A 27,452-nucleotide genomic window follows, 5' to 3' on the forward strand; every position below is an offset into this window, starting at 1 on the left:
TACTGTATGCCAGGCATTGTTCTAGATACTGGGTGATATAGCAGTGTATATTATAAAGTCACTGCCTCTATGGATAATGAAAAAGCAAGCAAAAAACAGATTACATAATTTTAGTCAGTGAATAAATGCTCTGAAGAAAACTAAAGTATAGGCTGGGCATGGTGGCTTACACCTGTAATCTTAGCACTTTGGGAGACCAAAGCAGGTGGATCACTTGAGGTCAGGAGTTTGAGACCAGCCTAGCCAACACGGTGAAACCCCGTCTCTATTAAAAATAGAAAAAAAATAAGCTGGGTGTGGTGGCATGTGCCTGTAATCCCAGCTACTCAGGATGCTGAGGCAGGAGAATCGCTTGAACCCAGGAGGCGGAGGTTGTAATGAACCAAGATTGTACCAGTGCACTCCAATCTGGGCAACAGAGCAAGACCTGGTCTCAAAAAAGAAAACTAAAGCTAAAGTACAGGCTTAGAGTGTCACTGGAATTGGGGCTGTTTTATTTTTATCATCATCTTTATTTGTTTGTTTGTTTGAGATGGAATCTTGCTCTGTCACCTCGGCTGGAGTCTAGTGGCACGATCTCGACTCACTACAACCTCTGCCTCCCAAGTTCAAGCAATTATTCTGCCTCAGCCTCCCAAGTAGCTGGGACTATAGGCACACGCCACCACGCCTGGCTAATTTTTGTATTTTAGATAAAAACAGAGTTTCACCATATTGGTCAGGCTGGTCTCATCCTGACCTCAGGTGATCCACCTCCCAAAGTGCTGTGATTCTAGACATGAGCCACTGCCCCCAGCCCATTTTTAAATTTTGTTGAGGCAGAGTCTCACTTTGTTGCCCAGGCTGGAGTGCAGTGGTGCAGTCATGGCTCACCTCAGCCTCCTGAGTAGCTGGGACTACAGGCGTGCATGCTTATGGGGCTAATTTTTATATTGTGTAGTTAGGGAGACATTACTGAGGAAGAGGCATTTGAGCCCAGGCCTGAATGCAGTGAGAGAACAGTTCATTTGAATATGGGGAAACAAACTGCCTGTGCTGAGGAAGTGCTATGGCCCTGGACTGTAATGAACCCAGTACATCATTTTGTGTTTAACACATGAGAAACTGGACACTAAAAGGTTACACAGCAAGTAAGCAGGAGAGCTTGGAATGTACACAGTATGAGTACAGAGAGCTTGAGCCCTTGAAGGTTATGTTCTTCTGCTTTTCTTATATACCTGAGAAGGTTTTGTTCTTTTGCTTTTTTTGTATACCTGAGGGAAAAAAAAAAGAGATGGGATACTCCAGACTGGAATGCATTGGCCCAATCAAGGCTCACTACAGCCTCAAACTCCTGGGCTCAAACTCTCCTCCTGAGTAACTGGGACTATAGCTGCCAGCCACCACTCTTGGTCAAAAAAAATTTTTTTTTTTTTTTTTTTTTTTGAGGCTGAGTCTCACTCTGTCGCCCAGGCTTGGAGTGCAGTGGTGCGATCTCGGCTCACTGCAACCTCCACCTTCTGGGTTCAAGCAATTCTCCTGCCTCAGCCTCCTGAGTAGTTGGTACTACAGGCACGCACCACCACACCCGGCTAATTTTGTATTTTTAGTAGAGATGGGGTTTCACCAAGTTAGCCCAGGATAGTCTTGATCTCCTGATCTCGTGATCCGCCCGCCTTAGCCTCCCAAAGTCTGGGATTACAGGCGTGAGCCACTGTGCCCTGCCTTTTTTTTTTTTTTTTTTTTTTTTTTAATTCTAAAAAAATTTTTTAAAGGCAGCATCTCGCTCTGTTGCCCAGGCTGGAGTATAGTGGCATGATCTCAGCTCACTGCAGCCCCAGCCTTCTACTTTCAAGTGATTCTCCTGCCTCAGCCTTCCAAGTAGCTGGGATTACAGGCATGTGCCACTACACCCAGCTAATTTTTTTTTTTAAGATTGAGTTTTGCTCTTGTTGCCGAGGCTGGAGTGCAATGGCATGATCTAGGCTCACCACAACCTCTGGCTCCCAGGTTCAAGTGATTCTTCTGCCTCAGCCTCCCGAGTAGCTGAGATTACTGTCATGCGCCACCATACCCAGCTAATTTTGTATTTTTAGTACAGACAGGGTTTCTCCACGTTGGTCACGCAGGTCTCAAACTCTCGACCTCAGGTGATCCACCTGCCTTGGCCTCCCAAAGTGCTGAGATTACAGGCATGAGCCACTGTACCCATCCTAATTTTTGTATTTTTAGTAGAAATGGGATTTCTCCATGTTAGCCAGGCTGGTCTCAAACTCCTGACCTCAGGTGATCCACTTGCCTTGGCTTCCCAAAGTGCTGGGATTACAGGTGTGAGCCACTGTGCCTGGTCTCCTGGGTAATTATTATTATTATTATTATTATTTTTGGAGATGGGGTCTCTCTCTGTTACCTAGGCTGTAGTGCAGTGGCGCGATCTTGCTCACTGAAGCCTTTGCCTCCCAGCAGCTCTCCCACCTCAGCTTCACAAGTAGCTGGGATTACAGGTGCACCACCACACCTGGCTAATTTTTGTATTTTTAGTAGAGATGGGGTTTCACCATATTGGCCAGGCTGGTCCTGAACTCCTGACCTCAGGTGATCCACCCTCCTTGGCCCCTCAAAGTGTTGGGAGTACAGGTGTGAGCCGCTGCACCTGGCCTCTCCCGGATAATTAAGGAAAAAAATTTTTTTTTAAGAGATAGGGTCTCACTATGTTGTCCAGGCTTATCTTAAACATGTGGCTTTAAGTGATCCTCCCACTTTGGCCTTCTGAAGTGCTGGAATTATAGGTATGAGCCACTGCATTCTGCCAATTTTTGAATAATTATGTTTTACTCATTCTTTTTTCTTTTTTTTGAGACGGAGTTTTGCTCTTGTTGCCCAGGCTGGAGTGCTCAGTGGTGTGATCTCAGCTCACCACAACCTCCGCCTCCTGGGTTCAAGTGATTCTTCTGCCTCAGCCTTCTGAGTAGCTGGGATTACAGGCATGTGCCACCACACCCGGCTAATTTTGTATTTGTAGTAGAGACAGGGTTTCTCCATGTTGGTCAGGCTGGTCTCAAACTCCTGACCTCAGGTAATCTGCCTGCCTTGGCCTCCCAAAGTGCTGGGATTACAGGCATGAGCCACTGTGCCCGGCCTCATTGAACATTTTTTGAATGCCTTAAGTGTTTGTAGTTAACTTTGCTTTTACACAATAATCATGGCTTTAAATTATGTATGATAAAAACCTTTAGGGAAAAATGTAATATTCAGTGTTTGATTATGATTTGTATCATTAGTGTAAATGCCATATTTTTACAGATTCTTAATGCTTTTGGGACTCCTGATGGTATGCCTGTAAAGAACTTGCAGCTGAAGGAGTATAACACAGGTGAGTTTCTTGACTTGCATATGGCCTTGGGTTAGGAAGGGTCTTTGTTAGATCTCTGCATCATATGCTACTTAAAACTTGTTTTAAGAAACCACAATTAAAATTTCCAGAAGCCTCTGTTGGTGCCTTCAAATAACAAGCAGCTTTAGTCTGAACTGTGGTTCTTTGTGGATATTTGTCCACACATGGGCAATGAGGATGCATGTTCCAGTTCTTCTGAATGCCTGTGATATATAAAGTGAGTGTTGCAGCAATTGCCCTGAATATATTTTATGTAATTATTAAACTTGCTATTTATGTTCTTCATGGTGGTGGAATGTTTATGTTTGAGCCTAATAGGATTTAATAAGCTTGCTGTATGTAAAATTTACATTCATAGCTTCAGAGTAAAACTTACGACTTCCCAGAGAAATTGTACAAATTAGTGGTTTCTTTAATTTTCAGTTTTGCTTTGAGAATGGAGTCCTGTAACAGCTATTTTGTTGAAACCCATGAATAGATGCAGAAGAGCTTTCTCTTTGACATCTGTTCTGTGGTTTGAACTGTAGACTAAACTTTTCAGAATATGCTCCTAGTCATATTTCACAGTACCAATTTCAGTCATTTCCTTTAAATCTTACTATAGTAAAAGTGGGGAAAGGTGAAATGCCAACAACTCAAGGTTTTGGCCAATATTTTTAGAACTATGTGTAATAATAAGTGGTTTAAAAATAAAGATAATCTTTAGGTGACCTATTTTGCAGAATTTTAAACGGAAGAGAGTAGAGCATGAGTCTTCACAGAATTTAGAATTTCAGTTAAAGAGATCTTCAAGTAAGAACATGTCATATTTTTGAGGGCACAATTTTAGCAGTTTACCATGGAATAAAATTTTGCATTCACTAGATAGCTTCTTCATATTGCTTCTGCAGAGGAAAATTATCCACAAAATAAATTTTGTGCTTGAAAGAATATGGTATTAAGTCCAAAAATAATTTGTTCTATAATTTGAGAGCAAACTCAGAAGTATTATTTCTCAGAGAGCTAATTATTTCTTTTGTTTTAAAAACATCAATCTTGAATTTGTGGAAACCTAAGAGTAGATATATTGTTGTTCTTGTATATCTCACTTTTGTTGGTTATATTTATTTTTTGCATATGCCTTATACATGCTTTCTTTGGGAACTCAAGGTAGAATTTACAGGCTAGAGATGCTTTTTAACTCTCAGGATAATAATGTCAGCTGTCTTGTTTCATGAACTGTGCTTTCATTAAGTATTGATATGTTTAGTAAAGGAGATGTCTTAATATTTAAATAGCAGCAGTTCAAACTCCAGTTTCTTTAGTATTCTTTGACTTTCTAATTGTCAAATTTGTCAGCACAGTAAAAATTATATTAACATATAGGGTCTAAAGAGGAAGTTCTTAAATGTGCTGATTATGGTAGCTATTAGAAATGGCAGACTGAAGACACTGATACACCTGGGAAATCATTCGGGACAGTGCTTAAAAATAAAACTAAAAACACCTTTCGGCAAATACAATCTTTTCTTGGCATTCTATTAAGTTGTGTGTGTGTGTGTGTGTGTGTGTGTGTGTGTGTATATGTGTTTTTTTTTTTTGTTTTTTTTTTTAGAGAAAGCATTGGATTACCTGTTACTACATCTCTATGTGACAAGTAGGATGAACTTTTGAAAATATCAGTCAGATCATGTTACTCCCATGTCTAAAACCCTCTTAGTGCCTTCATCTTCACTTGGAAGAAATTCTCAACTTCTTGTTTCATCTTACAAACCCATGCATGAGCTGATCCTTGGCTGTTTGATCTTACTCGGTACTGCTCTCCACCTGCTCTATTTTACTGTAACCACACTGAGCTTTTCTCTTGTCTTTGACCAATACAAACTTCTTTCTGTGTCAGGGTCTTTGCACTGCTCTTCCCTCTGATCTTTACTTGTCTTCTAGGGTTTAGTTCTTGACTTCGGTTTCACCTTTCTGAGGCCTTGTGTCACCTTCAAATCTAAAATCACCTGGTAGTTGTTTTCTATCACATCCTTGTTTGGATCTATCACTGATTGGATATTTCTATCACTGGATTTTTCAGTTGGATCTGTCACTGATCTATCACTGGTCATTGATCGGATTGAATCTGTCACTGGTATTGGATGATATTTTTCTCAGTGGTTTTGTGTAACTTATTTCTCTCACTACAAAGGAATGACAGCAGGAGCCTTATCTTGTTCCTTCTTGTTTCCACCAGTGCTTGACAGTCAGTAGGTCCCACATATGCATGGAATAGATTATTATTTATGATGTTTGTGAAGAGCAACTGTGATTTCCCCTCAGGTGAGGAGCATTAAAGGGTAGTGGAGGTTTCACAGCAGCAGTGCAGCTTAGGACTTATCTGAAGAATATGTCTTGGAACAATCAGATGTTCTGAGAACTATAACATTTACTGTTAAAAGATCATATGTGGTAGCCAGGCATGATATTGTACATCTGTAGTCCTAGCTACTTGGGAGTCTGAGATGGCAGAATTGCTTGAGCCCAGGAATTTGAGGTCAGCCTGGGCAACTTAGCAAGACTTTGTCTCCTTTAAAAAAAAAAAAGAAAAAAAAGTCATATGTGAATCTCAGTAGTAACAGTGACTTAAGAATTTTTTTATGGCTGGGCATGGTGGCTCACGCTTGTAATTCCAGCACTTTGGGAGGCCAGGGCGGGTGGGTCATGAGGTCAAGCGATCAAGACCATACTGGCCAACATGGTGAAACCCCATCTCTACTAAACGTACAAAAATTAGCTGGGTGTGGTGGCGCATGCCTATAGTCCCAGCTACTTGGGAGGCTGAGGCAGGAGAATTGCTTGAAGCCAGGAGGCAGAGGTTGCAGTAAGCCGAGATCGCACCACTGCACTCCAGCCTGGCAACAGTGAGACTTCATCTCAAAAATAAATAAATAAATAAATAAATTTATTATTTTTTTTTTATGAGAAACAGGGTCTTATTTTGTTGCCCAGGTTGGAGTGCATTTGTACGATCATAGCTTACTGTAACCTCAAACCCTGGGCTCAAGTGAACCTTCTGTCTCAATCTTCAGAGTAGTTAGGACTACAGATGCGTGCCACCATGCCAGGCTAACTTTTTGTAGAGGTGCGGTCTCACTGTGTTGCCCAGGCTGGTCTCAAAATCCTGAGCTCAAGTGATTCTCCTGCCCCATCATCCCAAAGTGCTGGGATTACAGGTGTGAACCACTATGCCCAGCCAAATGGGTGACTTTCATAGGTGAAAACTGGCAGTCAGTATTTTAGGCTGAGTGATCACCTGCAAGATGGATATTGCTCATAAAAAGGGAATTTTTTTAAAAAGTCCATCCTTTTTTTTTTTTTTTTTTTTTTGGGGGGGAGACAGAGTCTCGCTTTGCCACTCAGGTGGAGTTCAGCGGCGTGATCTCAGCTCACTGCCACCTCTGCCTCCCAGGTTCAAGCAGTTCTCTGCCTTAGTCTCCTGAATAGCTGGGATTACAGGCCCCCACCACCACACCCAGCTAATTCTTGTATTTTTTTTTTTTTTTTTTTTTTTTTTGAGACAGAGTCTTGCTCTGTTGCTGGGTGTCAGGGTGGAGTACAGTGGCACAATCTCGGCTTACTGCAACCTCTGCCTCCTGGGTTCAAGCAATTCTCCTGCCTCAGCCTCCCAAGTAGCTGGGACTACAGGCGCATGCCACCATGCCCAGCTAATTTTTGTATTTTAGTAGAGACACGGTTTCACCGTGTTAGCCAGGATGGCCTTGATCTCTTGACCTTGTGGTCTGCCTGCCTCGGCCTCCCAAAGTGCAGGGATTACAGGCGTGAGCCACTGCGCCTGGCCCTGTGCATCCTTTTAGTTCATGTAATGGAGAGTTGATCTATAACACAAGAGAGAATAATGCCTGTTCATTGACTCTAGTAATGTATTAGTGTAATTTTTGTCTTCACAGCAGTGCAGCTTAGGTCTTATCTGAAGAATATGTCTTGGAACAATCAGATGTTCTGAGAACTATAACGTTTACTGTTAAAAGATCATATGTGGTAGCCAGGCATGATGTTGCACACCTGTAATCAGTTTTTTTGTTGTTCGTTTGAGATGGAGTCTTGCTCTGTTGCCTAGGCTGGAGTGCAGTGGCGTGATCTCGGCTCACTGCAACCCCTGGCCCCCACCGCCTGGCTCAAGCAGTTCTCCTGCCTCGGCCTCCCAAGTAGCTGGGATTACAGGCGGCTAATTTTTGTATTTTTTGTTTGTTTGTTTGTTTGTTTTGAGACGAAGTTTCGCTCTTGTTACCCAGTCTGGAGTGCAATGGCGCGATCTCGGCTCACCGCAACCTCCGCCTCCTGGGTTCAGGCAATTCTGCCTCAGCCTCCTGAGTAGCTGGGATTACAGGCACACGCCACCATGCCCAGCTAATTTTTTGTATTAGTAGAGACGGGGTTTCACCATGTTGACCAGGATGGTCTCAATCTCTTGACCTTGTGATCCACCCGCCTCAGCCTCCCAAAGTGCTGGGATTACAGGCTTGAGCCACCGCGCCCGGCCAATTTTTGTATTTTTAGTAGAGACAGGGTTTCACATGTTGGCCAGGCTGGTCTTGAACTCCTGACTTTGTGATCCACCCTCCTTGGCCTCCCAAAGTGCTGGGATTACTGGTGTGAGCTACCGTGCCTGGTCAGAGTCACAACTTTTATCTAGAACCTGTGAGGTTAAATGGGTTTATGAATTTTTCAAGTTATAGAAATGTAATTTACATATATAGGAATTGCATCTCCCAGGGGAATGTGTACTCAGACATAATATGCTGCAAAATTATTAATATTCTCACTAAGAGGAGTAAATAAAGACTAAAGCAACTCATAGTGTAGGCCAATATTTGCCTTAAAATGACTTTGTTGAAGTTTACCAAAAACTTGACATTTATGGGATTTTGGAATTGTAGATAAGAGATTTTGGACCTACATATGTTCTATATATTTGAAGTTTTCACTTGCTGTTTACAAATATATTATAATCCCATGAATTGTAAATTACCTTGAGTTATATGATTATTTCTGGAAAAAGTACCAGGAGTAAAATGTGTTTTGGTGACTAGACAAACTCTAGTATATACATAAAATGGAATACTCCTCAGCAATAAAGAAGAAACTACTCATGTACCTGACAACATGGATGAATCTCAATGGCAATATTCTGCATGAAAGAAACTAGACTCATAAGGATATATACACTGCCATAAGGAGGAATGAAATGCTGATTTATGCTACAACGTAGATGAACCTTGAAAACATTATGAAAGAAGCCAGACCCAAAAGACCGAATATTGAACAATTCAATTTATATGAAATATCTAGAGTAGGCACATCCATCGTGATAGAAAGCAGATTGGTGGTTGTCAGGGACTAGAGGAATGGGGAATGAGTCTCTAATGGGTATGGGGCTTCAGTCCCTAATGGGTATGGGACTTCTTTTGGGATGATAAAAATGTTCTGGAACTAGGTAGTAGTTAGTGTTGGTTGCACAACATTGTGCATGTACTTAATGCTTCTGAATTTTATACTTTAAAATGTTGCATTTTATGTGATGTGTATTTGCTTACAATTTTTTAAAAAGGCTACATACTATATGTGTATGTGTGATGTCACTTATGTGACATTCTGGAAAAGGCAAAATTTTATAGATTGGAAAGAGCAGTGGCCAGGGTATTGGGGGAGGCATTAACTGTAAAGTGGAAGCATGAGGGGATTTTTAGGTATAATGCAATTGTTCTGTAATCTTGATTGTGGTAGTAATGATGTATCAGTATTAAATTCACTGAGTTGGTAACTATTGTGGTTATGTTTGAGAACATCTTTTTTTTTTTTCTTCAAGACAGAGTCCTGCTCTGTTACCAGACTGGAGTGCAACCTCCACCTCCCGGGTTCAAGCAGTTCTTTTGCCTCAGCCTCCTGAGTAGCTGGGACTGCAGGTGTGTGCCACCTAGCTCAGCTAATCTTTGTATTTTTAGTAGAGATGGGGTTTCACCATGTTGGCCAGGATAGTCTTGATCTCTTGAACTCATGATTCACCTGCCTCGGCCTCCCAAAGTGCTTGGATTACAGGCATGAGCCACTGTGCCCAGCCTTTTTTTTTTTTTTTTTTTTCCCCTTAATGGAGTCTTACTCTGTTGTCCAGGCTGGAGTGCAGTGGCATGATCTCAGCTCACTGTGGCCTCCACCTCCTGGGTTCAAACAATTCTCCCTGCCTTATCCTCCCGAGTAGCTGGGATTATAGGCTCCTACCCTCACTCCCAGCTAATTTTTGTATTTTTTCTTTTATTTGAGATGGAGTCTCTCTCTGTCACCCAGGGTGGAGTGCAGTGGCATGATCTCAGCTTACTGCAACCTCTGCCTCCTGGGTTCAAGTGATTCTCCTGCTGCAGCCTCCCGAGTAGCTAGGACTATAGGCACAGTGCCACCCAACCCAGCCAATTTTTGTATTTTTGGTAGAGACAGAGTGTCACCATATTGGCCAGGCTGGTCTCGAACTTCTGACCTTGTGATCCACCCACCTTTGCCTCCCAAAGTGTTGGGATTACAGGTATGAGCCACTGTCCCCAGGCTAATTTTTGTATTTTTTAGTAGAGACGGGGTTATGCCATGTTGACCAGGCTGGTCTTGAACTCTTGACCTCAGGTGATCCGCCCACCTTGGCCTCCCAAAGTGCTGAGATTACAGGCGTGATGCACCATGCCTGGCTGAGAACATCTTTATTCTTAGAAAATACATCCTGAAGTTTTTAGAAGTAAAGGACTACGATGTATGCAGCTTTCTCTTACGGTTTAGAAAAATAAATTTTCCTTTTTTTTTTCCCTAAACCATTAGAGAAAGGGAGAAGGGAGAAAGAGTAATAAGTAGATGGATCACAATGTTATATTAATAGTTGAATCTGGGGCTGGGCGCGGTGGCTCGTGCCTGAAACTTTGGGAGGCCGAGGCAAGCAGATCAGCTGAGGTCAGGAGTTCGAGACCAGCCTGGCAAACATGGAGAAACCTTCTGTCTAATAAAAATACAAAAATTAGCTGGATGTGGTGGCAGGCATCTATAATCCCAGCTACTCAGGAGACTGAGGCAGGAGAATCATTTGAACTCGGGAGGCGGAGATTGCAGTGAGCCAAGATCATGCCGTTGCACTCCAGCCTGGGTGACGGAGTGAGAATCTGTCACACACACACAAAAAAGGTGCATCTGGGTAAAGCATATATGAATCTTTTTCCTCTACTGTGTTATTACTGCAATTTTTTTGTAACTTGGAAATTGTTTCCAATAAAAAGTTGAAAAACTGACATAAAGCTGATATATTTTATTTTTAAATGATCAGCAGAAACCTTGTAAGCTGAAGACTGCAATGAACATCTTCTGTCAACAAGTAAACTATAGAGCAGTAGTTCTCAGAGTGGATCCTGGACCATCATCATCTCTTTACCACCTGGGAACTTGTTAGAAATTCAAATTCTTAAGCCCCATTCTAAACCTACTGAATCAGAAACTCTGGGGTGGGGCCCAGTAATCTTAGCTCTTAACAAGTCCTCCTGATGATTTTAATGTACCCTGAAGACCACTGGCAGTAGATTAACTGTTTGTTTAGATTTTTTATTCTAGAACCTTTGCGCATTTTAAAAGTGACTTAATAAGCAAGAGAACCTTCTGTAAGTAGACAAAGCTAATGCTTATGTGCTTTAGGAGCCAGTGCTGATCACGTGCTTTGCCTACCTAATATCAGTTCTCCTGCTCTGCATAGCAGGAAAAGGAGCTGTAGTAGTGTTGGTACTATCTTACAACTTTAATTATGTGTAACTAAGGACATATACTTTAGTTGTTTTTTCTGTTTATATGTGATACATTTTCTCCAGAGATCTTGGAATGGTTGTAGATCTTCTCATTCATACGGTGTTTCTGTGACATACAAATGCAGGCAGAATTGCTTTTGATTTTTAGGTAGCTTTTCATACTACATAGTATATAAGCCTGCTGTGATATTTTTCCAAAAGGGATTTATATATTTAAGCAAAAAATGATACAACTTCTGGATTATGTTTCCTATTAAGTCTCAAACATAGAAAGTAATTATAGTAACTGAAGTGCTACAGAATTATTTTAGTACCGGTTTATTAACTAATGTCACAAAGTTAGAGGATTGCTAAGGTGATGTTAGTAGGCTGTCAGTGTTCATATGGTGAATGGGCAGTTCTTATTCTTGGGAAGGAAATTTCTTCTTGGAAAGTGAGCATTTGCAGTGACTAAATCAGTCACTTGGCCTGCCGCCTGGCATTTTGGGTCTACTGAAAGTGACGTTGTAGCAAAAGCCCTGTACCTTTTGCATTTCTTTCTTTTTCTTTTTTTTTTGGTACGGACAGGGTCTTGCATTGTTGCCAAGGCTGGCCTTGACCTTCTGTCAAGCAATCTTCCCACCTTAGCTTCCTGAGTAGCTGGGACTACAGTCACGTGCCACCATGAGACTGAGTTTCACTCTTGTTGCCTAGGCTGTAGTGCACTGGCGTGGTCTTGATTCACTGCAGCCTCTGCCTCCCAGGTTCAAGTGATTCTCTTGCCTCAGCCTCCCAAGTAGCAGAGATTACAGGCGCCTGCCATCACGCCCAGCAAATTTTTTGTATTTTTTTTACTAGTGATGGGGTGTCATCATGTTGGCCATGTTGGTCTCGAACTCCAGACCTCAGGTGATCCACCTGCCTTGACCTCCCAAAGTGCTGGGATTATAGGTGTGAGCTATCATGCCTGGCCTGGTTTTTTCTTTTTTTTTTTTTTAAATTTTTTGAGATGAAATCTCAGTCACCCAGGCTGGAGTGCAATGGTGCAGTCTTATCTCACTGCAACCTCTGCCTCCTGGATTCAAGCAATTCTCCTGCCTCAGCCTCCCTAGTAGCTGAGATTACAGGCACCCACCATCACACCCAGCTAATTTTTATATTTTTAGTAGAGACGGGTTTGTGACCAGCATGGGCAATATAGTGAAATTCTGTCCCAAAAAAGGGAAAAGAGAAGAGCGCATAGCTTATGGTATCCCAAATGGAGGAGCTAAAGACAGAAGAGCTTAACAGCAATTTAGGAAAGAAATTATAATTGAAAAGTGCAAATATACATTTTGCATTGATTTTGGCATTTATAGAAAAGACAGGTAAACACTTTTCGTGTTTTTTTTTTTTTTTTTTTTTTTTCTTCTTCTGAGATGGAGTCTCACTGTTACCAGGCTGGAGTGCAGTGGTATGATCTTGGCTCACTGCAACCTCCGACTGCCTGGTTCAAACTATTCTCCTTTGTGGCTGGGATTATAGGCATGTGCCACAGTGCCTAGCTATTTTTTTTGTATTTTTAGTCCAGACAGAGTTTCATCATGTTGGCCAGGATGGTCTCAATCTCCTCACCTTGTGATCCACCCGCCTTGGCTTCCCGAAGTGTTGGGATTACAGGCGTGAGCCACTGCACCCGGCCAACACTTTTGGTTTCTAAAGGTAACCATTGGCTGATTGGAAAATACCATGTTTACTTGTCACATCTCTAAAATAACAGAAGGTCCTGTTTTTAACCAGGAGTCTTATCAGTTTTGGTGCAACATTTGGGAAGGATGTGGCAGTTGAAACTTAAGGAAAGGTGGCTGAGCTTAAAAAATCAGAATGTCCGCGGAAACCAAGAGATGCTTTTAGGGCTGGGCTAGTCTTGTGAAGGCAGTGGGTGGATGCTTTGGCTGATCTAGGGAAGAATCTGTGATTCACTGGTGCAGGGATCAGGTGACCCTGGTGAGACAGGTCCTGGAACTAGGGTTAATTTGGTCATTTTCAGAATGACCTGGGATTTAGCATATTTATTTTATTTTTAAAATTTCTCGCCGGGTGCAGTGGCTCATACCTGTAATCCCAGCACTTTGGAAGGCTCAGGCCAGTGCATCACTTGAGCTCAGGAGTTTGAGACCAGCCTGGGCAACATGGTGAAACTCCATCTTTCCAAAAAATAAAATAAAATAAAAAATTAGCTGGATGTGGTGGTGCATGCCTGTAGTCCCTGGTGAAACTCTCATCTTTCCAAAAAAATAAAATAAAATAAAAAATTAGCTGGATGTGGTGGTGCACGCCTGTAGTCCCAGCTACTTGGGAGGCTAAAGCAGGAAGATCACTTGAGCCAGGGAGGTGAGGGTGGAGGTTCCAGTGAGTCAAGATCATGCCACTGCACTCCAGCATGGGCAACAGAGAGAGACTCTGTCTCAAAAAAATAAAATAGTGAATGTAAAATAAAATAGGAGTGGCTCAAACCTATAATCCCAATACTTTGGGAGGCCAAAGTGGGTGGATCAGTTGAGGCCAGGAGTTTGAGACCAGCCTGGTCAACATGGCGAAACCCCATCTCTATTAAAAATATAAAAATTAGCCAGGCTGGTGGTGTACGGTGTACGCATATAATCCCAGCTACTTACTTGGGAGACTTAGGCATGAGAATTGCTTGAACTTAGGAGGAGGAGGCTTCAATGAGCTGAGATCACACCACTGCACTCCAGGCTGGATGACAGAGTGAGACTCTGTCTCAAAATGAAATAAAATAAAATAAAACAATTTTCAAGGTAGAAGTCTTGTAGTCAGCCTTACTGTTGTTGACAAGGACATGGTCCTGAGCACAGAAATCTCGGCAGTTGATAAAGACAGGAAGACAGAAACTTCTTAAAAGAAGTTTCCAGATTTTGCATCTTCTGACATCTCAGCTAAATGACTCTGAGGAAGAGGATACCACTTACCAGTTCTGAGACACAGGAAGGTTATATTCTCTTCCTCAGAATCATTTAGCTGAGATGGAATTTGCCTCTCTCAGATTGGGGAAGGTGTTTGAACTCTGCTCACAGCCCTCTGTCAGTTACACTGCCTTGCTGAGTTCCCTCACCCTTCCTTAGATAGAACTGCTGTTGGCTTCTGTAGTCCTCACTTTGCTCTTTTGCCAAATGCTCAGGTAGCTTTGGCTGAATCTTCCAGGTTTGATAAAGCTGTATGGGCTTCCTGTGCCTTTTGGTAGTTAGGAGTCACTGAAGTGGGGGTACTTCTGCTAGAGTGGCAAGAAGAAAAGGGTCATAACTCAGCCCGTATAGTTCAGGGGGCTTTTTGACTCTTAGCTACACTCCAGGTAGGAGAATTAATTAATTAATTAATTATATTTATTTATTTCGAGACGAGTCTTGCTCTTTTGCCAGGCTGGAGTGCAGTGGCGCAATCTTGGCTCACTGCAGCCTCTGCCTCCCGAGTTCAAGTGATTCTCCTGCCTCAGCCTCCAGGATAGCTGGGACTACAGGCACGTGCCACAACGCCCAGCTAATTTTTGTATTTTTAGTGGAGACGAAGTTTCACCATGTTGGGGAGGCTGGTCTCAGTCTCCTGACCTCATGATCTCCCTCCTAGGCCTCCCAAAATGCTGGGATTACAGGCGTGAGCCATGGCACCCAGCCAGGAATTTATTTATATAATTACCTTAAATGAGTAACAGGTAGAGGCTAGAGACCATCTATAAAAATTATTTACAGGCTTTTAAAATACATTGACATTGGCTTCTTCCTTTAACCCTCTGCTTGCAACAGAACATCTGGTGAGACTATGCTGCTCACCGTTTCTAGGTTACGTTCTCTACCCTTGCAATGTAAATTAATTTTTACCCGGTTTCTTGTTTCTTGCTTGGGTTATCTCTTAGGTCTTCTGTCTGACTTAGGACTAGATAGTGGTGATGGTTGCACTACTTTGGCAATATACCACTGAATTGTATTATGTACTCATTCTTTTAAGAGTAAGTTTTATAGTACTCTTATCACCCAGGATGGAGTGTGGTAGCATGGTCTTGGTTCACTGGCAACCTCCACCTCTCTGGTGCATGTGATTCTTCTGTCTCAGCCTCCTGAGTTGCTTGGATTACAGGTGTCCACCACTACACCTACCTAACTTTTGTATATATATATTTTTTTTGGTAGAGACAGGGTTTCACCATGTTAGCCAGGCTGATTTTGAACTCCTGACCTCAAGTAATCTGTCTGCCTCAGACTCCCAGAGTGCTGGAATTATAGGTGTGAGCCATTGCATCCAGCCCATTTTTAAAAATTATACTATGCTCTGTAACTGTGAAGAAGTTGTGAGTTATTCTTTAGTGTTACCTGCCATTCTTTTTGTCTTTTTCTTTCTTTTTGTGAGAAAGGGTTTTGCTCTGTTGCCCCGGATGGAGTGCATTGGCATGCTCACGGCTCACTGCCTTGTCAACCTCCCGGGCTCAAGCTATTCTCCTACCTCAGCCTCCCTAGTAGCTGGGACTATAGACATGCACCACCATGCCTAGCTGATTTTTTTGTATTTTTTGTAGAGCCAGGGTTTTCCATGTTGCCCAGGCTGGTCTCAAACTCCTGAGCTCAAGTGATTCACCTGCCTCAGCCTTCCAAAATGCTGGGATTACAGGTATGAATCTTACTTTTTTTTTTTTTTTTTTGAGACAGTGTCTCACTTTGTCACCCAGGCTGAAGTGCAGTGGTGCAATCTCAGCTCACTGCAACCTCCGCCTCCTGGGTTCAAGTGATTCTCCTGCCTCAGCCTCCCAAGAAGCTGAGATTACAGGCGCCCATCACAATGCCCAACTAATTTTTATATTATTTATTTATTTATTTTGAGATGGAGCTTTGCTCTTGTTGCCCAGGCTGGAATGCAGTGGCGCAGTTTCAACTTAACCTCAACCTCCACCTCTCAGGTAAAGCGATTCTCCTGCCTCAGCCTCCCAAGTAGCTGGGATTACAGGCATGGGCCACCACACCCGGGTAATTTTGTGTTTTTAGTAGAGACGGGGTTTCTCCATGTTGATCAGGCTGGTCTCGAACTCCTGACCTCAGGTGGTCCGCCCACCTTGGCCTTCCAAAGTGCTGGGGTTATGGGCATGAATGAGCCTTATTTTTAGAGACAGGGACTCACTCTGTTGCCTAGGCTGGAGTACAGTGATGTGATTATGGCTCACTGCAGCCTTGAACTCCTGGGCATGGCACAAGTGATCTTCCTACTTCAGCTTCATGAGTAGCTAGGACTATAGGCATGTGCCACCATACCAGCCAGTTTTTAAAATTTTTATTGAGAAGTTGCCTTGCTATGTTGCCCAGGCTGGTCTCAAATTCCTGGCCTCAAGTGATTCACCCACCTTGGCCTCCCAACAGTGTGGGGATTACAGGTGTGAACCACCATCCCTGGCCTGCCATTCTGATTAGTTTATGCCTGTCCTGTTGAAACTGTTGGATAGTGTTATTATTTGTTAATTGATTCTTTCATCCAACTAATATCTGAGTGGCATTAAGATGCTGGGATATACTGGTAAATGTAATGTAATTTTTGACCCTAAGGAGCTTCAGTTTTTGTGGAAAATGGGTATCTGGGAGTATTCCTCTTCTACTCGGCTATGATATTTTACCCTGCCTCAGCCTCCTAGAGTGCTGGGATTACAGGCATGAGCCACCATGCCTGGCCTACAATGCATATTTTTTTTTTTTTTTTTTTTTTGAGACAGGGTTTCGCTCTTGTTACCCAGGCTGGAGTGCAATGGCGCGATCTCGGCTCACCGCAACCTCCGCCTCCTGGGTTCAGGCAATTCTCCTGCCTCAGCCTCCTGAGTGGCTGGGATTACAGGCACGCACCACCATGCCTAGCTAAGTTTTTGTATTTTTAGTAGAGACGGGGTTTCACCATGTTGACCAGGATGGTCTCGATCTCTTGACCTCGTGATCCACCCGCCTTGGCCTCCCAAAGTGCTGGGATTACAGGCATGAGCCACCATGCCCGGCCCAATGCATATTTTTTAAAAATAATATTTTCCACCTTGTAATGTAGTTAAGAGTTTGTAAATTTCCTTTTTTTTTTTAAACAGTCTTGCTCTGTTGCCAAGCTGGAGTGCAGTGGCTCGATCTCAGCTCACTGCAACCTCCATCTCCTGTGTTCAAATGATTCTTCCGCCTCATCCTCCTTAGTAGCTGGGATTACAGGCACCCACCACTATGCGCAGCTAATTTTACTATTTTTCGTACAGACGGGGTTTCGCCATCCATGTTGGCCAGGTGGTCTCAAACTCCTGACCTCAGGTGATCCACCCTTCAACTCCAAAGTATGAGTTAACATATATATGCAAACTCTAGAAATAAAGTATTAAGTCAAACCTCCCAAGAAATTTCCCCCAAAAAGGTGCTAACAGATGTTATTTTATTTTATTTATTTATTTTGATACAGAGTTTCTCCCTCTGTTACCCAGGCTAGAGTGGTGTAGTGGCATCATCTCGATTCACTGTAGCCTCACCTCCCAGATTCAAGCAATTCTTCGGCCTCAGTCTCCTGAGTAGCTGGGGTTACAGGTCCCCACCACCATGCCTGGCTGATTTTTGTATTTTTAGTAGAGAAGGAGTTTCACCATGTTGGCCAGGCTGGGCTTGAACTCCTGACCTCAAATGATCTGCCCTCCTTGGCCTTCCAAAATTCTGGGATTACAGGTGTGAGCCACCGTGCCCGGCCTTTAATTTTAATTTCTAAAACTATACAGTAGTATTACATTCAGGGAACAGCATTTTCTTTTCCTTCATTTGTATTATTATTAAATACAGTCATGCATTGTGTAATGACAGGAATACATTTTGAGAAACGGATCATCAAGTGATTTTGTCATTGTGTAACATCGTAGGGTATACTTACACAAACTAGACGTTACAGCCTTCTATACAGTTAGGCTGTATTGTATAGCCTGTTACTCCTAGGCCACAAAACTGTATAGTGTGTTACTGTATTGAATAATTGTGACAATTGCCATAGGCAATTGTGACACAATGGTGTTTGCATATTTAAATATAGAAAAGGTAATGCATCGTGCCACCAAATACAATAGCTGTGATGTCACTGGGTGATAGAAATTTTTCAGTGCCATTATAATCTTATGGAACCATTGTTTTATATGCATGCATTTTGCTGTTGATCAAAACGTAGTTAAGCGGTACATGCTCACTTTGGTCTGGGTGCTGTGGCTCACGCCTATAATCCCAGCACTTTGGGAGGCCAAAGCAGGCAGATTGCCTGAGGTCAGGAGTTCAAGACCAGCCTGGCTAACATGGTGAAACCCTGTCTCTACTAAAAATACAAAAATTAGCCGGGCATGGTGACATGTGCCTGTAATCCCAGCTACTTGGGAGGGTGAAGCAGAAGAATCACTTGAACTCAAGAGGCAGAGGTTGCAGTGAGCTAAGATTGCGCCACTGCACTCTAGCCTGGGCAACAAGAGTGAAACCAACTCAAAAAAAAAAAATACTCACTTTGTTTATCAGACAATGAATATGTTTGACAGATACACATACGTATTTATCAAATGAACTCTTTTTAGGGGGGAAGCCTTAATTAAGGGTAGGCTGATATTTTTAAATGGCTGCCTGAAAGACAAGTGCCATAAGGAAATTTCAGTGGTATTTGCAGTTGACGTTGGCATAAAGTAGGGGGATAAACAGACCCCAGGTGAATTGATAGATGGGTGTCTGAACATGTTCAAGAATGATGTCTTGAATAATGTTTGCCTCCTGAGTTATGTAGGCAAAGCGATGATAAAAGATGTTCCTCCCTCTTGAGGCCAGCTAATTCTGATACTAACTACCTGGAGTTAGCCTCAGACTCCACAGGTTGAAGGGTTTGGTCACATAAGACTGTTCTTCAGACACCAGTTGCAATGATCAGTTATTAGGTTCCAAGGTTACCTACACTTCTGTTTGATTTGCTTACAAAATTGGAGGTTCCCACAGTCTACCCCTTTAGATTTGATAACTTTCTAGTATGGCTGCAGAAAACTCAGGGAAACACTTAGCTTATGTTTATCAGTTTTTTATTAAGGATACAATTAGCCAGATGAGGAGATAGGTAGGGCAAAGTCCAGAAGGGTCCTAAGTGTTGAGTGTAGGAGTCTCTGTCCTGTGGAGTATGCCACCCTCCCAGCATGTAGATGTGTTCACCAATCAGGAAGCTCTGTGAGCCCTTTTCTGTAGTTGTTTTTATGGAGGTGTCATTATGTAGGCATGATTGATTAAATTATTGGCAATGAGTTATTAGCTCAATCCCGTCTCCCCTCCCCGGAAGTTGGTGGGTGGTACTGAAAGTTCTGAGCTTCTGGTCAAGGCTTTGTCTTTCTAGGTAGCCCTCATCCTGACGCTATCTAGGGGCGTTCCAAGAGTTGTCTTATTAGAACAAAAGACACTCTTATCACCCTTATCACTCAGGAATTTCCAAGGGTTTTAGGAGCTGTATGCCAGGAACCTGGGACAGATCAAGTATCTTTCTATGATACCACAGATGGGGACTCCAAAGCCAGCTCTGGCTGGTATCTAGTGCCTTTAGTTGGCCACTGCATATCTGTTACAGGGCATAAGTGGCCCAGTGGGGTTGCTGTTTAACCCATCTCTGCAGTATTAATCTCATGTACCTTGGCTCATGGCCTGGTCATTTCAGGTCTCATCTAATGCCAGTTGTCTAATCCTTCTCTGGATGCAAGTTCACTTCTGGAATAGGTGAATGGCTAGGCCACTATGATTTGCTGTCATCCTGAGCAAAGTTCCAGTTCAGAAACCAGCTTTGCGGAATCATCCCAGAGCCTTTATTTTACTTTTTTTTTTTTTTTTAATTTTTTTGAGACAGTCTTGCTCTGTAGCCCAGGCTAGAGTGCAGTGGTAAAGTCATGGCTTACACCAGCTTCAATCTCCCAGGCTCAGGCGATCCTCCTGCTTCAGCCTCCCAAGTAGCTGGGATTACAGGTGTGCACCATGACACCTGACTGATTCAAAATCTTTTGTAGAGATGGGGTTCCACTCTGTTGCCCAGTCTGGTCTCAAACTCCTGGGTTTAAGTGATCCTCTTGCCTCAGCCTCCCAAAATGTTGGGATTATAGGTATGAGCCACTGAACTTGGTCCCAGAGCCTTTTAGAACAGTGTTGAGTTACCCTTTGTTTGCAGGGGAAAAAAATGTTTATGGGTCATATTTTCCTTCCTAACAAAACAAAAATAGCCATGTGACCTATGTAGGAAGCAGATATATTGTCAGTATACACTAAAAGTCAGGAAATTCATGCTGCCTTTCAGTTGCTGAAGTACTCAGACATATTTGAGAATGGGTAATGCAGAGACAGCTGTCTGATCTTTGGTCTCCAATAATGCTTATTTCATTGCATCTCTGAAACCACCCTGCCAAGGAGTTAACCATCCTTGCTACTTTGCATATGAGATAACACAGGCCCAGAGAGATGTAGCTTGACTGAGATCACCTGGTGAGTTAGTTGTAGCTTCTGCAAATGTACAGAACTCTAGAAGCTACTTTTCTTGTGTGTTGTTCCAGTGATGATGGTCATTATAAGTGATGTACCTGGTATTATGCTAGGTTTAGGGATACAGAAGTGAGAAGAAGATCCCAGTCCCTCATCTGGGACCTCGGTTTTTTTGGTGTCACCTCTCTGCATAGTCAGTTTACTAAAGTATTAATGCTACTGTTCTGGTTGATCCTTCTCTCATGCCTGTACCATCTTTTCTGCCAGATTGAAGTGTTCTTGCTTGGGGAAAAGCAGATTTGCAAAGGTACTCTTTTTCCTGATGGTTGCTCTGCAGATTGGGTCTTTTTGTTTGTTTGTTTTTGAGACAGAATCTTGTTCTGTCACCTAGGCTGGAGTGCAGTGGTGCAATCTCAGCTCACTGCAACCTCTGCCTCCTGGGTTCAAGTGATTCTCCTGTCTCAGCCTCCGGAGTAGCTGGGAATACAAGTGTGAGCTACCATGCCCTGCTAATTTTTATTTTTATTTTTTTTAGACAGAGTCTCACTCTGTCACCCAGGCTGGGATTATAGGCATAAGCCACCATGCCTGACCTTTTTTTTCATCTTTTTAGTAGAGACGGGCATTTAGTAGACACCGTGTTAGCCAGGTTGGTCTTGATCTCCTGACCTCAGGTGATCTACCCGCCTCAGCCTCCCAAAGTGCTGGGATTATCGGTATGAGCCACTGCACCTGGCTGTTTGTTTTTTTTTAAGTGAAAAAAAGTTGAATGAGATGACTGGCTCTTTAAATAATAATTACTCCCCCTTTTGACTTATGTAGCATCTTGGGGTGATCTATGACTATTTGTACTTGTCATGACTTCCATTAGATTAAACTCCGGGGGCAAATACATTGCTCTCCATTGTGCTCATATGACACCATTACTGCCAGTGGAATTGAAATAAATTGAGTAAGGGCAAGTGTTTCCTAACGTTATTCCAGGCCCAAAGAACCATCATCAAGATGGAGTGGCCCTGGGATTAATTTTGGACTTGAAAAAAATGAAAACCAAACTAATTTTTTTATTTAACCAGTTGGCACAGATACAGAATAAAATAAGATAGACCCATGTATAGTTTTTAAAAAATTAGGTTAAGTGGCTCATGCCTTTAATCCCAGCACTTGGGGAGGCTGAACCATGTGGATCACCTGAGGTCAGGAGGTCAAGACCACCCTGGCCATCATGGCAAAACCCTATCTCTACTGAAAGTACCAAAAATTAGCTGGGCATGGTGACACATGCCTGTAATCCTGGCTACTCAGGAGGCCGAGGCAGGAGAATTGCTTGAATCCTGGAAGTGGAGATACAGTGAGCTGAGATGATGCCACTGCATTCCATCCTGGGCGACAGAGTAAGAGTCTGTCTCAAAAGAAAAAAAAAAAAAGAAAAATTTAAGAAATAATCATCAGTGTGTATCTTCCTTTTTTCATTATTATTATTATTTTTCTTTAAACCAGCAACCCTTATATGTATAGCTGAAGGGGAAATAATTGAAAGTGTTTATAAGATTTCAAGGTGATGGACTGGGCACGGTGGCCTGCTCGGGAGCCTGAGGCAGGAGAGTCACTTGAACCCGGGAAGCAGACAGTGAGCTGAGATCGTGCCATTGCACTCTAGTGTGGGCTACAAGGGCAGAACTCAGTTAAAAAAAAAAAAAAAAAGATTTGAAGGTGATGGATTTCATGTGGACCAGTTTCATCCTTCCCTCATGGTAATTTGACATATAAATCAGATATTTTCCTAATTTTCATAACGAGAGTGGGGTTTTTGTTGTTTGTTTTGAGACAGGGTCTCGCTCTGTTGCCCAGGCTGGAGTGCATTAGAGCAGCCATGGCTCACTGTAGCCTTGGCTTCTCAGGCTCAAGTGAGCCTCCCACCTCACCCTCTCAAGTAGCTGGGACTGTAGGTGCGTGCTACCACACCCAGCTAACTTTTTCTGTTTTTTTGTAGAGACAAGGTCTCATTATATTTCCCAGGCTGGGACTCCTGAGCTGAAGTAATCCCACCTTGGCCTCCTGAAGTGTTGGAATTACAGACATGAGCCACCACACCTAGGCTCACATGAGATTTTAACAGAGCAAAATACCTATTGGAAATCTTGCACAGAAGGCCTCCTTTATTCTGTTACTCCCATTGACAAGAATTCAGACACCTGGATCAATTCTGTTTTGATTTTGCTAAAGATATTTTACTTTTCTAAAAACCTGTATTGTCAGTGAAATGGAATTAGGAAAACAGGACCTGTAGACAACCTCTTGAATCTATTGATTTTTCATGGTGCCTTTTATAGTCATAATGCTTTGTTCTACAAAAATAATGCTCTTTGTTTAGAGAAAAAAGGCTGTGTTGTGTCCTTTCATCTCCCTGCTACTTATGTTATTTTGTTTTATTTTATTTTGAGACGGAGTCTCACTCTCGCCAGGCTGGAGGGCAGTGGCGCGATCTCAGCTCACTGCAACCTCTGCCTCCCGGGTTCAAGCAATTCCCTTGCCTCAGCCTCCCGAGTAGCTGAGATTACAGATGTGTGCCACCACGCTCAGCTATTTTTTGTATTTTTAGTAGAGATGGGGTTTCACCATGTTGGCCAGGATGGTCTTGATCTCTTGACCTCGTGATCCGCCTGTCTCGGCCACCCAAAGTGCTGGGATTACAGGCCAGAGCCACTGAGCCTAGCCCGCTACTTATGTTCTTTAAAATCCTGATTCCTCCTTTTCCTTTCTGGATGTGTATTCTGGGCTTTTTCAATGTCAACCAGTACTCTATTGATGGGAAATTCAACTGGACTTGGTTATGTTAATTGGGTTTTCCTAGAACATCTCGTTTGCCTAAACAAATATTCCTTATAATTATTATGAAAATTGGACCTGTTATAGACTAATAATTGACTTAAACCGTACAGGGTTATGTTTGTCAGTATCTTGTAAGTCAGCTTTTCCAGAGGCAGAGACTGAAGAGTTAGTTCTGAGATTGAATATTATTTATCAGGGTTTTGTTTCATGTACCTTATTCTCCTATTACCACCTGGTTGGCATTTATCACAGATACAGTTTTGGGAAACAGACAACCACATGGTTAATGAAGATAGAGAAGATGTGAAATTTTGTTGTTACCTTTATAGGTTTTTCTTCCCTTGCCCTGTTCTCATTCTTCTCATGTGCCAAAAAAAAAAAAAGTATAAGGAGGCCCAGCATGGTGGCTCACGCCTGTAATCCCAGCACTTTGGGAGGCTGAAGTGGGCAGATCACCTGAGCTCAGGAGTTCAAGACCAGCCTGGCCAACATGGCAAAACTCCGTCTTTACTAAAAATACAAAAATTAGCTGGGCGCGATAGTCCCAGCTACTCAGGAGGCTGAGGCAGAAGAATCGCTTGAACCTGGGAGGCGGAGGTTGCAGTGATCCAAGATTGCGCGCCATTGCACTCAAGCCTGGGCAACAGAGAGAGACAACGTCTCAAAAAAAAAAAAAAGTATAAGGGGAATTCATATTTCTGTGAGATCTGTAAATTTAGATTAGAAAATTTAGTTAGCTATCCTTTTAAAAGTCATATAAATAAGCACAAAGACCCACCAGACTTCTTCCCAGCAAGTGACAGTGGAAGAAAAAGGTAATAAAATAGACTTTTTGATACTCTGATTGATAAAAATAAATCTGTTCATGGGAAGGTTAATACTGAGTTTACTATCTTAATGATTCCATATGGTTCCTAGCAATTCTGATCTCAAGGTGGTTGGTTGTTTTTAGAATGTTTAGGTCTCTGGGTAGAATATCTTCTGTGCCTTTTCTGTGAATTGTAAAATTACATTTGGAAAATAAAAAAAAAATCCCTGATTATCCCACTATAGCAATACAACGACTGTAATCATTTTGACATACAGTTGTGTTGCATTATATGCATTTTCTGGGTTTTGTATGTCCACCTGTGCTTGTTTGAACTCTTCCCCACCCCCCCACTTCCCACACCCTGTTTTCTCACTCCTGGAGTGAGCATGGGCAGTGGGGATGAGACTCGCCTGTGGCTTCAGTTTGTCTCCTTTTCTAAGTTTCTCTGAGTGAGCATTCACTGTGCTGGCTGTGATTCTGTTATTTAAAGCAATATATTTTCATACCTTATGGCCCTTAAATGCAAGCCAACCTCTTCATCTGGTGTCAACCAAAGGAAAACTGATCTGTTGCAGCGCTGGAGGAAAAACTGGCAGTGTTGGACTTACCTAAATTGAAAGATGGTATGTTGTTCTTCACGTTGGGGTCTTCTAGTATGATTTTGACAGTGCATGGTTTTTGTCTCACATGCTGACTTTTGCCTCTAACCCTTGAGTTAGATGCAGTTTCACTGAATTCCAGTCCTTTTTTCTATATACATTTTACATAATTATCCATAAGGGTATATTCATTTTTAAAGCTCTTAAAATATACTATATCAAGTGTCTTTTCATATTGCTATGCAACTTTTATAGCCATCATTTACAAGATTAGTTTTTGTCTTTTCAGAAGAATTTTGGGAGCTAGTATAATCAGCTCCTGAGAATGTTTTCTAATTTGCATACTCAGGTCTACTCTGAATTGTTCTGCCATAGTTATTTTAAAATAGAAGCAACTGTTATGCTGCTAAGTTGAATATTTCTTAACTAGGCTTATTTTTTTAACAGGGGCATAGATGTATGTGTTCAGGCATATGGGACCCTTTCTGTAACTAGGCTCTGTAGAGTTTAGAATTAAGATTATTTAAATTGGTTTATGATCTTACTGAAGAGTGAGAGGCTAGAGTGTAGTGGTTAAAAACATCGACCTGAATCTGGACTGTCTGCATTTAAAGCTCAGTATTGGCACTTACTTGGTTACTTTGATCAATTTACCTATCTTTCTTTGCCTTATTCCCCATGGCTAAAATCAGGTTAATAATATTTACCTCATAAGATAGTATTGTGAATATTAAATCAGAATATTTAGAATAAAATCTTTTGTTGTTGTGGTTGTCGTTGAAGCTGAGTCTCGCTCTGTTGCCCAGGCTGGAGTGCAGTGGTGCCATCTCGGCTCACTGTAACCTCCTGCCTCCCAGGGTCAAGCAATTCTCCTGCCTTAGCCTCCCGAGTAGCTGGGACTACAGGTGTGTGCCACTACACCTGGCTAATTTTTGTATTTTTTTTAGTAGAGACGGCATTTCACCATGTTAGCCAGGATGGTCTCGATCTCTTGACCTCATGATCTGCCCACCTCGGCCTCCCAAAGTGCTGGGATTATAGGCGTGAGCCACTGCGCCTGGCTACAATAAGATTTCATTGTCTATTTTGGTGATTGCTGAAAATCCTTATGATACAACCATGAGTCTTGAGCACACAAAATGCCTTTTTTTTTTTTTAAGTTTTTGACAGTGTAGTTAAACCTTAAATTTCTGTTCTTGTTTGATAGCTAAAGTTTCAGTCGGAATAAATTTAGTGTTGGGCTTATGAATATAATAATGAATCTGAAGTATGTTGTCAACATATAGTATTGCAGGATTGATGTCTAGAAATGCTGTATTAGATGCTCATACTGTCTTCTGTATCTTTTCCTTCCCAGTGTCTACTTGACCTTTAGCAAAGTATGACCATTGTCATGAATCTTTTCTCTCTCTGTCCACAGATTCTGTGTGCTCCTCTGGGCCACAGTGGTTACCTCTTTAAGCACGTAAAGGAAACTTAGGGCTTTGCCAGTTTTGGTATTAGTTCCCCATGTTTTTCATCCGGGCAGCTGTGGAGAGGGTTGCTTTCCACGTACCTGGGTGCTCCATTGATATGTTCTGTAGAGGTAATCAACACACTCAAGAGTACACCTGCTTGTTCCATGTCTAACCCTTTCTGATTGTGGACATACATTTGAGTGTTTGCAGTGGATATTTGGTGCTAACAGGTATCTTAGTTCCTTCTGTTATTCTGTAATGTTTCCCAAGAATATTCAGAGCTGTTTATAAAATGCAGTGTGATTGATGTATTAGGTTTTCACTGAGTTTGATCAAGAAGATTTACTTGGAAGGAATTAAGTAACAAAACAGTTTCTACTGTTAATAAGATATGCTCACTGTTTCTCTAAAGAACTTTTATTTTTTCAACGAGTTATTAAGCAGAGGAGACTGATTTTGTGGTAAGTTTGGAGGGGTTAGTTTTAATCCATGTTGGTCAAAGCTGTGAAAGTAGGTTAGAAAATCTATTTCTCATCCTACAGTAGTGCTGAGGTTTCTAGTAGGTTGTTTTTCTGCCTAGTCACTTTCTGAAACTCAAAGCGCAGCTCAACCTATACTATTGTAATGTTTCGTAGTAAACTTGGAGTATTTAACAAGTCTAAAATCAAAGTTTATTATTATTAATAAAACATTTTAAAGCCATTTCATGTGACAAGGAATATTAACTCATTTCACCAAATGTGGTATGTTTTTAAAGTTATATTTTCTATTGCTTTAGTTTTATTGATCTTTGATACATTGATTCAGTGATACCAGTTTCCTATTGTTATATACTTTGTGCTCAAAATTATCATAGAGTTTTGTGTTGTTTTTCTGTGCCTGAGTTTTGTTTCTCATCTGAACAAATCACATCTTTTTCTTGCTGTTCCATTTACACAGTGTCGTTGCTAGAGATGAGCTTCTTTATCCTCTGAGGCAGTGGAGGAAGCATGGAAGCCACTTGGGGAGCATTGCATTGACCAGTGTATATTTGTAGTTACACAGTGGCGGTATCAGGGAAATTATAGGACTGGTTAGATTT

General features: G+C 42.1%; 1 protein-coding gene across 9 annotated transcripts in view; it reads left to right on the forward strand.

Annotated features, from left to right (window-relative positions):
• Positions 1–27,452, forward strand: part of RBM6 (RNA binding motif protein 6) — a 134,266-nt gene that overhangs the window by 30,991 nt on the left and 75,823 nt on the right. For 8 of the 9 annotated variants that reach the window (XM_064367116.1, XM_064367118.1, XM_064367117.1 and 5 more), the window contains one exon: positions 3,283–3,352. The exons of the other annotated variant lie outside the window; for it this stretch is intronic. In XM_064367116.1, the coding sequence (XP_064223186.1) occupies positions 3,283–3,352 (70 nt within the window). The remainder of the gene's footprint in view (positions 1–3,282; positions 3,353–27,452) is intronic. 9 annotated transcript variants of the gene reach the window in all.

This window comes from Aotus nancymaae, unplaced genomic scaffold, assembly GCF_030222135.1.
Source record: "Aotus nancymaae isolate 86718 unplaced genomic scaffold, 86718_ANA_hifiasm-v0.15.2.pri h1tg000067l, whole genome shotgun sequence".
Lineage (NCBI taxonomy): Eukaryota > Metazoa > Chordata > Mammalia > Primates > Aotidae > Aotus > Aotus nancymaae.